The sequence below is a fragment of the Eublepharis macularius genome, chromosome 14, assembly GCF_028583425.1.
Source record: "Eublepharis macularius isolate TG4126 chromosome 14, MPM_Emac_v1.0, whole genome shotgun sequence".
NCBI classification, from domain to species: Eukaryota; Metazoa; Chordata; class Lepidosauria; order Squamata; family Eublepharidae; genus Eublepharis; species Eublepharis macularius.
The window spans coordinates 40,098,428-40,109,439 of record NC_072803.1 but is presented as its reverse complement, the minus strand read 5'-3'; the positions used below and the strand labels follow the sequence as shown (position 1 = coordinate 40,109,439).

The following is an 11,012-nucleotide window of genomic DNA, read 5'->3' as shown; positions in this document are numbered from 1 at the left end:
CCCCACCCTCTCTGTCCCTGCCCGCTTGGCGTAAGAGCGCGAGCCCTCTCCAGCGCCTCCAGCCAGCGGCTTCCTACCACCCGGACCCGTTCCAGAATGCCAGTAGCCGCACCTTGTAGGCGACTCCAGTGAGGAAGCTGAGCATGCGCGCCGCGCTAGGCCGCCTGAGGCCTGCCCCGCCTGGCGGGCGGTGTGGAGAGGCTCCGTGGCCGGGCGAAAAGCGCGGGTGAGGGGGTGGGGCGGGGCGGGGCGCGCTCTGCCTGTGGTCGGCAGTGCCTCCCGTTTCGTGGGATTTGGAGGAGCGGGTCGTTCCGTAGGACTGCGCCTCATACCGGGAAGAACGGGGGCAGCTCAGAGCCGCCGGTTCTCTTTCCTCTGCATCGCGCTCCTCCCCTCCCGGGAGGTGGCAGCAGGCACCGGTTGACGAGCGCGTCGACTTTCCTTCTCCCGGCCCTCGCAGCCCCGCCACCCCCTCGCTTGGAGGGTCAGGGTGGAGAAGACTTTCCCTCCGCCTCCGTTAACTCCCAAGCAAAGCCTTGAGGCCGCTTTGTCTTCTGTAGGGGGCGGCTTCGTTCTCGGCTTTCGTGCCTAAAATGGCTGCGGCATCCTCGCCCTTCTCTCCAGCGGCCCCTTCATAAAGCCTTCGCAGCCCAGAGAGCTTTCACTGAGCAGGGCAGTTACTTGGAGCTGCCCTTTTGTCTGACTCAGATCGTTGGCCTAGCAGCTTCGTCTAGAGAGTAGGGTTACCAACCTCCAGGACAGGTGGGGAGGGGGTCGAGTTCTCCCGGAATTCCAGCCGTTCTCCAGACAACAGAGATCAGTTCCTTTGGTATTTCCCAGGGTGGGGACCTCAGGCATCCCATCCCCACCAAGCTCCCTTCCCAAACTTCACGCCCAGTCGCTGCCTCCGAATCTCCAGGAATTTTCCAGGTCAGAGTTGGCATCCTTATTAGAGGGGTACGCTGACTGGCATATGTTGCGGGAGCTTTGGGGATTTGTGGATGGGGGTTGGATTGAGTGGGCGTTTCCTTGGGGTTTTGTTGGGCTTTTGGATTATCTGTCGAAAAGCCAAAAAGGTAAAGAACTGAAAGTGCAAGTCCTGGATTGGTTGTAGAGGCTGGATGAGATGTGGAGATTGGATGTGGTACTACTAGCAAGTATGTGGTATTTTCACAGTTGGTTGAACAAGTGTGCAGAAGGGTAGAGAGCTGGAGAATGTGGTTAAAAAATTGAACTTTCTTTTCTGGATTTCTTATCTAGTCTCGTTTTTCCATCCAAAGAGGCAATGATGAGATGTAAGAACTGTCCATGCTGACGTTAGCAGCAGAGGTGTCTGATTAAGACATGTCTTACCGAAGCAACGAACGGGACTTTCAGACTTCGGCTCGGAGAATGGGGACCTCTCTGCTTTTCCAGCTGTCAGTCCATGAAAGAGAACTCGACTTGGTCTTCCTGGACCACAGTTATGCGAAGCCGTGGAGTGCTCATCCTGATGCCAGCAATGCCCGTCCAACTCGTCTGCTCTTTGTCACTCCCAAGAGGCATCAAGATAGCAGTGCCATGTGAGTTTGGCTTTACGTGAGAGTTGAGCTAAAGGCTTTATGCGTATACCTGTAATTTTATTTCCTCTCCTTAGTGCGTGTGTTTTTAAAATGGATTTATAAAATCAAAGCAGGGTGACCCACATTCTAGAGTAGTAATACTCACTCAACAGCTTGTACAGAGCCTTTAGCTCATTTCCATTCCTGGCATGAATGCATCTCATGGAAGCTTGTAGCTTACCTTTTTCTCTGGGGTGGGGTTTTCAAGGTAGAAACCACCTGCTTCTGCAGGTGTTGCCCATATTCTTGAAACATTGAGGGACTGTGTTCAAAAGAGCCACATGGCATGTCTAAGAGGCACAGAATAAATAGTGCTGTTTTAGAGGTTGTTTTGTGATACATTTGACCCTTTGACTTTTAAGTACATCTAATTTGCACTGGCTGTGTTTTTCTTTTTGATAAATCTACTGATTTAATCAGAACTGTGAAGAGGGGAAGCATTACCTTGACATTTCTGTTTCTGTTTTCAGTGAGGCAGATGTTCCCATTGATGTAGAAACAGTGACACCTACACCTGTGCCACTCTATGACAACCAGAAAGCCCGCACTGTGATGAATGAGTGTGAGCGTCATGTGATTTTTGCCCGCACAGATACTGATACTCCTCCTCCACCTGATGACTGGGAGGAGCATATGAACAGGTAGCAAATAGGGGAGTGACTGCAGGTGATTTTATGTGCTGTTTTTTCTAACACGGGGGTGTTTGTATGTGACTTTTTTCATACCTTTTAAAACCTGGATATTATGTGAGATATTGGTCGACTTTGAATTTCAAAATACTCAGGCAGTACATTCTGATGATTTTCTCTAATATTTTGTTAGTTTTAGTATCTGACAGTTACAGGAAACATCTGCAAAATAAGCAGACATATAGAATATCATTTCTTGCGTACCTTCTTTTGTAGTAGGATCTATGTCTTTATCATGATCAGGCGGTCTGAAAATGAATGTGACAGCATTTGCGACATAAAAGCATGGGTTATGGCATTCAATGAGAATCCTATAGCTTGTTGATTCATATTTTTGAAAAACACCTTTCTGTCTGTCAAGTTTTAAAACGTGCTGAGAGTTTCCAAGTCCAGCATTGTATTTACAGTTATAAAAGTATTCTGCAAATTATGTGAAACATTCAAATGAATAAGAACTGTATATTTGTATAACTGTCACCCGTCATGAATTTGGGGCTTCAAAATTCCACACCCTCTTGGTAAACTTGTTAAACACTGCAACAGAAATATTCAAAACCAAAAATTCTGTATTGTTTTTTATTAGGACCAGATGTAATATCACAAACAGTGAATGCAAGCATTAGAGTTCCCCAGAATTCTTGGAACATAATGGTTCAGGGCACAGCAGAATTGTCCCTGTGTTACAGTTTCTACAATCCTAAGATGGGACACAAGATGCTGCAGACTTAGTAGTATTATTTGGTATTCTATGCAAACAGATTCCAAACCGCATTCATGTTGCTGGGACTGGGATATAGAAAAACAATTGCCACATTTGAAAATATTGTCTAGCAGTTTAATCAAATGCCTCCCCAGCATTAATCAGAATACACAGGTTCTTTGCAAGGTGATAAGCAAGAGAAAAATACAGTAGTCCTTATATTAATAAAGTTGGAGATTAATTTAAGTTGATATGCTATATAAGCTTAGGGTAATGTTATCTAGAGTACATCATAAAGCCATGTGTGCAATTTTGAGCATTGTGTTCTCCTATCCCTGCTTTTATTTTGTACTAAAATCTAAAATAAAGCAGACATTGAGGGGAGAACACAGTGGTTCAGGGCACTGTGGAATAGTCCCCTGGGTCTGCTGTTTCCAGAACTTTAAGAGGGAATACAGGGTGTATTGCAACTTGACTAAATTATTTGATGATCTGAGCAAACAAATATCAGGCATCAGAAGAAAAGAGAATGTGTCCAGGGTGTCAGAACTGGAGACTGAGCTTTTAATCTAAGTCTTCTTTTGATTGTTTGCTAACCTGCCAGCTGTGCTAATTTTTATTCCATGTATCTCACCTTTTAGATGTAGAGTCATCTGAATTTTAGGAAGCATTGAGGAATTTTAAATTAAAAGTGGGCTTTGAGACAGGTGTACTGGTGCAGTGTGAATGCAGAATGTTTTTGTATTGTGCACTTATCTTGTAACAGCAAATATGCAAATTTCCTGCACTGAAGTAACATCCATGAAGGAAATCATCATGTGTAGAACATACTTTAGCATCTGCTGAAAGTAATCATATGTGAACATGGAGATAAATAAGTACGTTATACATAGTGGTGTCCTCATAACTGATAGTTGAGTACAGTTTGTAGTGGAATATCGTTATTTGTGAAACAGTCCTTACACAAGAGGTTTATGATTTTTGAATGTATGTGGTTTCTTAAAAAGTAGTTTTACTTGTGTGTTTAAAACCATGTGCTGCATGTGTGTCCACCAGATACTGCTGGTATAAAGTAGTAAAATCTGGCTTCTGTCAGCTGTTGATTTAAAAGCTGAACTGCTAACTGTCTTTCTGCTTTCTAGGTCAGGCTGGACTGTGGCCCAGAACAAGCTGTTCAATAAAATCCTGAAAGCTTTGCAGTCTGACAGGCTGGCTCGATTAGCTAACGAAGGGGTAAGAGCATCCTCTTTCTACTTCTGTTAGCCTGTTTGTCTAGTCTCAGCTTCCAGCTGCTCTGACAGATGAAGCAGAGGTCCTCCTGCATGTTCCCCTTGTACTTCTGCACTATCAAGAAGGCTCTGCTTCTGTGTGTAGATCTGAGGACCATTAAGTCCAAGCTTCCACTGTAGCTGTAGTCTGGGGATGGCACACTTTATTTTGCTGACATCGCTTTGTGTCTTTGTTTTTCCCCAAGGCTTGCAACGAGCCAGTGCTAAGGAGGATAGCGGTGGACAAATGTGCTCGACGGGTCCGCCAGGCTCTGGCGAGCATTAGTTGGGATACCAAGCTGATCCAGTGGCTTCATTCAACTTTGGTGGAGACTCTCAGTTTGCCCATGCTGGCTGCTTACTTGGATGCCCTGCAGACCCTTAAGGGAAAGGTGATTTGCATGAATTTAAAAACTGCTTGTTGTTATCTGTTGATCCTCCTTTCTGGTTTTTGTCTTCAGGGAGGGGGAGGGAGGGGGGGTTGGGTTCTTCTTTCTCTTTCGCGTGTATGTAGTATAATACATAATACATGTTCTAAGACATAAATAGCAATAGTGGTTTGGTTTTGGTACTGCCCCAAAAGGCCCTCTGTGACCTGGGAGAGTGCGGTACCAGAGCCCTTACGTGGTAGAACAGACTTGCGCTTCTGACTGCAAGTGGTGGATACCAGCTATGAATGTTCCTTTGTGTAAAAAAAACTCTCCACAAAAGTGGAAAGTGAGCACAACAGGGGGAGAAAAGCTACTACCACACTCTTGGTTGCTATGCTGATTTTCTGTTTGCATGGATTTTTAATCTAAGGAGTGTTTCAGGTGCTGGTCCTCTGCTTGCGGTCTGAAGCAGTGCAGTCCATCTTGCTGTCTCCCTCTGCATATGTAAATCAAAACTTTTTTTAATTTGACAGAACATTAACATATAATAGAGATGCAGAGGAGATACTAGGTAATAAAATGAACTCTAAACAGATCGAATGTATGTGTTTGTATCAACCCAGAGACTCTCATCCCCTGTCCCTTACGGCTCTCCTGGCTACTCAGGTCCCCTAGGAGCCTCTTAAGAGCTCTGGTCGTTTGTTTTGAAGCACTTCGGCTTCCTGGGTTCTTTTGAGTGTGTGTACCTCCTTACTAAGCAACACTGGACACAGGCTGGTAAAATATATATTGGAGTTAATTGAAGAAAGAACAAGAGCGTGTGCAAAGCAGAAACTGCTCTTAGAAAGCATTTAGGCAGGGCAGAAAACAAATAACAGCTTGCTGATCTAAATATGTTCTAACTATAAAATACTACTGACTGACTGACTAGGCATTCTCTGAGTTGGTTCCAAAGTTGGTTGATCTTACCAAACTTGAACCAAAGTTTTAGTCTGTATTAAATGGAACAAGGCCTGCTCCTTACAATGTTAATGAATTCAACAGCAACTTTTTGTTGGTTTCAGATTCCCACCCTGATTGATCGGATGCTGTTGTCGTCTTCTGCAAAAACAGGTGCTGAAGCTCTGTCCCTCTTGCTGAAGAGACCATGGGATCCAGCTGTGGGTGTCCTTTCTCATAACAAACCAGTAAGTGCATTGTGTACCTTCAGCAAAGGGGGTCCTGGGTTTATTATTTTGACATTTGGTTTTCTGGGACCTCATTGTCATGAGTGTACATTATTCTTGCAAGTTGTTTAGCTGTCCCCAGGTGGAGTCTTAAACACATTATGTGAACCTGGTAAACTGAGAAATTCAGCAGAAATTTCTATAACAGGGCAATATTTTGGGTTTTTTTTCTATTTGCATAAATGGCCCTAAATTAATCTTGTTTAAATGGGCCAAGTCTCCTGCTAATGCTTAAATATCTTATTAAATAGTTCTTCATAAGACGTTAACAAATACCTCTCCCATGTGCTACTTTTAATTTATCTGTCTTCAGGAGTTTTGCCCCCAAAATTTTTAAGGTGCTGGAACATCTTGTAAACTCTTGTAAACTGTCAACAGACTTTAGGTTTACTTTATTTATTTTTTTCAAGAGCAAGCTGCCTGGTTCTCCCTTGATCCTGCTGGCATCTTCTGGACCTTCCAATTCAATGTTCCCCACTTCCCGTCGGCATCGATTCTGGCAGTCCCAGCTGTCTTGTTTGGGAAAGGTTTGTGTAATTGTGCTGCTGCCTCTTCATGTATATTGGAGCTTTTCTGCACAGTTCAGTTGCATGCTTTTTTAAAAAAAAATTGCAGAAGATGAGCCACTTTTACTGTTGTGTTCCCTTCTTGGATTAGATTTGATATGAAGCAAGTGTAGAATAGCCATGTGTAAATTAGTCATGTTTAGTAGCAGTAGGTCAGGCACCTTCCTGTCAAGTTCTTGGGGCATGCCCTGGGCAGGTAGCAGATGGATGGGATGCTGTGTTATGTTGGCAGTCTATAACAGGTGTAAGGCAGGAAGTGTTTGGGGTGGCAGCTAACTCCAGGATCACCTGTCAGGTATAAGAGACACATATATGTCTCTGATTATGAAATTTTCAGGCATAGTCAACATTAATGAATTGTGCCGTGGTGGAATCACACTTGTATACCCTGCATGCTTTCTTTTATGTTGTTGCCTTGCAGGTGATCCCAGTTGCTACCCATTTGATGAATAACGGCAGTGGTGTTGGAGTGTTGCAGTGCCTGGAACACATGATTGGTGCTGTGAGAGGCAAAGTATTGGAAGTAAGAATAGGAACTTCCACTGGAATACCTGGGTCATGAGTATTACTGAATGGGATAGCTATGGATTAAAAACCCAAATGCTTTCATTTCGATTATGCTTGTGTGGCTTCTTCTAGTCCTGGGCTGTCGAATGATTAATGTCTGCCTTTCTGTTAACTTCCCCCTTTCATTTTCTCTTCCAGATCCACAATCATTTCTCTCACAAGCCAATTATCCTGATTGGCTGGAACACGGGAGCTTTGGTGGCTTGTCATGTATGTAATTCTTCTCCTTGCCACTGTCCTAATAAGACTGTGACTGTGTACTGTATACAGCACCAGCAAGCAGTGTGTTAGTGCAGTCCTGAACAAAGAACACCTTCCCTGCTGTGGGATTGAAAAAACTGCCCTGCTCTACTGTGTGTTAGCCATTGCAATGTGCCTTTGTAGAATTTGCCTACATACAGAAAGGCGTGAATCATGAATTGAGTGGCTGAGTTAGGCATGGGCTGAAGTTCCTGGTCAGCTGTGGTATTACTAGGTAGCCCACCTACCCTGTGTATTGGTAATACTTTGCATTTTGCCTCATGGCTGATTTTTCAGGACAGATCTGTTGAAGAATTGAACACATGTTGAAAATTGCTTTTACTATGAAGTAGCTTAAAATTAATACTGTACTAGCACAAAAATAAGCAACAGTTTGCTTTGGTTCATTTAGAAGTGTGGATCTTTGTATACCAGCAGAAGTCAGTCGATTAAAAGGCATTACTTTCTTTCATTCCCTTTCTTGCTGCACCCATAATGCCCCCTGAAATGCTTCACCTGTGGGAATGGGATTTCCCTCCAAGAATTGCACTTAGAAGAAGAAACATGAGGCTTCAGCTCTAATCCAGCCCCTACAACTAAGCTATATCATCTTGTAGTGCTGTTAGGTGATGATGTTCCCTCTCCCTGCTTATAGGTTTCAGTGATTGAGGATGTCACTGCAGTTGTGTGCCTTGGATTCCCTCTCTTAACAGTGGATGGGCCCAGAGGGGTAAGAATGAAATGGGGATAGACCTGATTAAAAGAAAGATGACTGTTAATCTGATTCATGCTAGTGTGTAAGGGATATAGTTGGGTGAAGTTCTGTGCCTGCAATTTTTAATCTCATTCTTTATTTTATCTGTCTTATTATCTCTACACATAATTGAAGCACTTATCTCTACACATAATTGAAGCACCAAATGCTTATTCAGAGTGCTTTGCTTGTTCAGTACCATCTTCCTTTCAAATGCAGATATGACTAGCAGAGCACTTAGTGAGGAGTGCAACCACAAAATGCACCTTAGGAGTAAGAAGACATCCTGAAGATGGGATTCTCCTTCCATTGTGATTTGGAGATGGGGCTAAACTTTTTGTACAGTTCCTATCTGCTGTAGTAGGGGACACCCCTCCTATTTCTTGTCCAACATAGAACTAGAGTGTAGGGTTTCTCCTGGGGCCTGTAGATTTCAAAGTATGTGAAGGAGTACTTCAGCTTTTCATCCCCTTTCCTTGGAGGATACTTTTCAAAATTAGGAACATAACATTAAAAACTAAAGAAGAGTGGGCCAATATTTGGAGTTGCAAGGAGACAGGATAGGCTTTCTGCTTAGTGGCAATTTTTTTATTTTGGCAAAGACAGCCTAGGGATGGAGTGTGCATAGAGCTTTGAGAATTTGTTTTCTGGGAGGCCCCATACTATCCTCTCAGTGCTAAAATCTAAGCGGGGCGGGGGGGGGGGGGAGCTTGTCCCTCTCCAGCAGAAAAACGAGGGAAGGTAGAGTGCCTCCTTAAGAACCATAACCACTTTCTTTGCTGTTTGCATTCTGTTGGTGCACATCTGTAGTGAGCAAGAGTGGCACACCTTCTGCCTCATTTTGTCTACACAGTGAAAGGAACAGCAATATGGCAAGGCAAGACCATCTGTAAACGAGATTCCATTTTTAGCAGAGACAGGTTTATAGACATGCCCTCACTGTAAAAGCTGTCCTTAGGTTCTTTTTATAAGTGAGGTCTGGGATCTCTCTGCTTTTGAATCTTGTTTTCCTTTTGTATTGGTCACAGAGAGTACCCCCTGTTTTTTCTCTTTTTTATGTTTAATAAGCATGAATAGCAGTTTTCTGTTAAATAAGCTTGACCTTATTAGGGTTCTGTAGTAATTTTCCTGTAGTTTTCCACTTTTTCTTGTTTTGTGAGGGGCTTCCTTTCCTAGAGCAGGGTAAGAAATCTTTGGCCCTATCTCCTGATTCTAACAGAAGGAACCACTCTCATCAGGATGCCTCTCTTACATCCAAAGAGAAGGAACACTTAAGATGAGCCCAGTGAACAATCCCAACATTGTCTAAAACAACCGAAGTCTGAAATACATTGTTTTGGGTTGCAGGATGTTGACGATCCTCTTCTGGACATGAAAACTCCAGTTCTTTTTGTGATCGGTCAGAACTCCCTCCAGTGTAACAGTGAAGCAATGGAAGATTTCCGAGAGAAGCTTCGAGCTGAAAACAGCCTAGTTGTAGTCGGAGGAGCTGATGATAATCTCAGGTGTGTTCAGCCAGCTGGTTATTACTGGTAATATTGGCAGTAAGGTCAGAGCTTCATTCTGAAATAAAAATGCTTGGACTTGAAACTCTTTTTGCCACTGATATTTGTGGAATATGAAATCACTGTAGGCTATTAGCCTATTTAGTCTGTTTTGTCTATTCTTACTCGAAGTGGCTTTTAAAGTTGGAACCCTGTTACCTAGTAGTAGAAAATGTTGTCAAGTTGCAGCTAACTTACAGCAGCCTTGTCAAGTTTTCAAACCAAGGGATGTTCCATGATGGTTTGCCATTGCCTGCCTCTGTTTAGCGATCCTCAACTTCCTTGATGGTCTTGCATTCTAGTACTAACCAGGTCTGACCCTTCTTAGCTTCCAAGAACTGATGAGATTGGGCTAGACTGGGCTATCCAGGTCAGGGCACCCTGTTACGTGAGATCCCTTAGATGGAGCTATCAAGAATTGAACCTGGGATTGTTTTTGTGCAAAGTGTGTGCTCAGCATCTGGTTAGGACCTGATAGCTGACCACCAGCTATGGAGAATATACCTAAGCTAAGGCATTCCAGAACGTTGTTGTCACTCATACTGACTTTTAAATTTTATTACAGTTTAAAATTCTGGGTAGACATCATCATCCTATAACGCTGCTGAAGTCCTCAGTGTTTGGTCCCTTTAAGACATACGGAGTTTCTAGTCTGTTAAGGAGCTTTTGATTTCATCCATCAAACACTAGTTTACTGAATCATAATTGATAGAAATCTCTAGTACCAAGTTGTCCTTTCAGGGTTCATCTACTAACACTGGCATTCAGGTAGAAGATAATGCCAAAATGAGGGGAATGAGGTGAAAAGAAGGGCTAGGAGAGAAATGAATGTATATTTACAGTTCTTTTTAATAGGATAAGCAAAGCCAAAAAGAAGTCTGAAGGTCTGACACAGAGTATGGTGGACAGATGCATACAGGTAAATAGAGCCCCCTCCCTCCAAATTATGATTCTTCACATTTCTTGCTACAGGTGCATCTCAACAGCTTTTGACACATTTTTTTTCTTACTTCATTAGCCCACTTCGTACCCCACGTTTTTCCCAATGAAGATCCAGAGGAGCTTAAGTTGTTCTCCTCTCCACCTTTTTATCCTTGCAACAACCCTGTGAAGTAGGTTAGGCTGAATGTGTGTGACTGGCCCGAGTTCACCCAGCAAGCTTCTATGATAGAGTGAGGATTTGAACCCGTCACCCATATTCCGGTATTTCACTCTAACCACTACACTGGCCACCATGATACTCCACAAATATTATGGCAACAGGTAGAGTTTGTTAGTTATTGAACACCAGGCATTTTCCTCCTAATGTATTTACTGTACTGATATACCACTGCATTAGGATGTCTCCAGGCCTAGAGAGGATGAGGTGTAGGACTTTATTTGCTAGGAGAGATTCAAGGATGGCTGATACTGGCTGTATTTAGGGTGAGAATATGACTAGTACTTCTCTAGAGAAGACAATTTCTTGTTGGGGTAGGAAAATGCA

General features: G+C 43.3%; 1 protein-coding gene across 7 annotated transcripts in view; it reads left to right on the top strand.

Annotated features, from left to right (window-relative positions):
* The first annotated feature begins 135 nt into the window (after window positions 1–135).
* Window positions 136–11,012, top strand: part of KANSL3 (KAT8 regulatory NSL complex subunit 3) — a 32,643-nt gene continuing 21,766 nt past the window's right edge. For 2 of the 7 annotated variants that reach the window (XM_054998311.1, XM_054998305.1), the window contains exons 1-12: window positions 136–226; window positions 1,261–1,562; window positions 2,072–2,242; window positions 4,133–4,223; window positions 4,465–4,650; window positions 5,694–5,816; window positions 6,266–6,382; window positions 6,843–6,944; window positions 7,127–7,198; window positions 7,884–7,958; window positions 9,330–9,487; window positions 10,382–10,445. In XM_054998311.1, the coding sequence (XP_054854286.1) occupies window positions 1,345–1,562; window positions 2,072–2,242; window positions 4,133–4,223; window positions 4,465–4,650; window positions 5,694–5,816; window positions 6,266–6,382; window positions 6,843–6,944; window positions 7,127–7,198; window positions 7,884–7,958; window positions 9,330–9,487; window positions 10,382–10,445 (1,377 nt within the window). In that variant the 5' untranslated portion in view covers window positions 136–226; window positions 1,261–1,344. The other 5 variants (XM_054998312.1, XM_054998308.1, XM_054998309.1 and 2 more) reach the window with 5 other exon arrangements.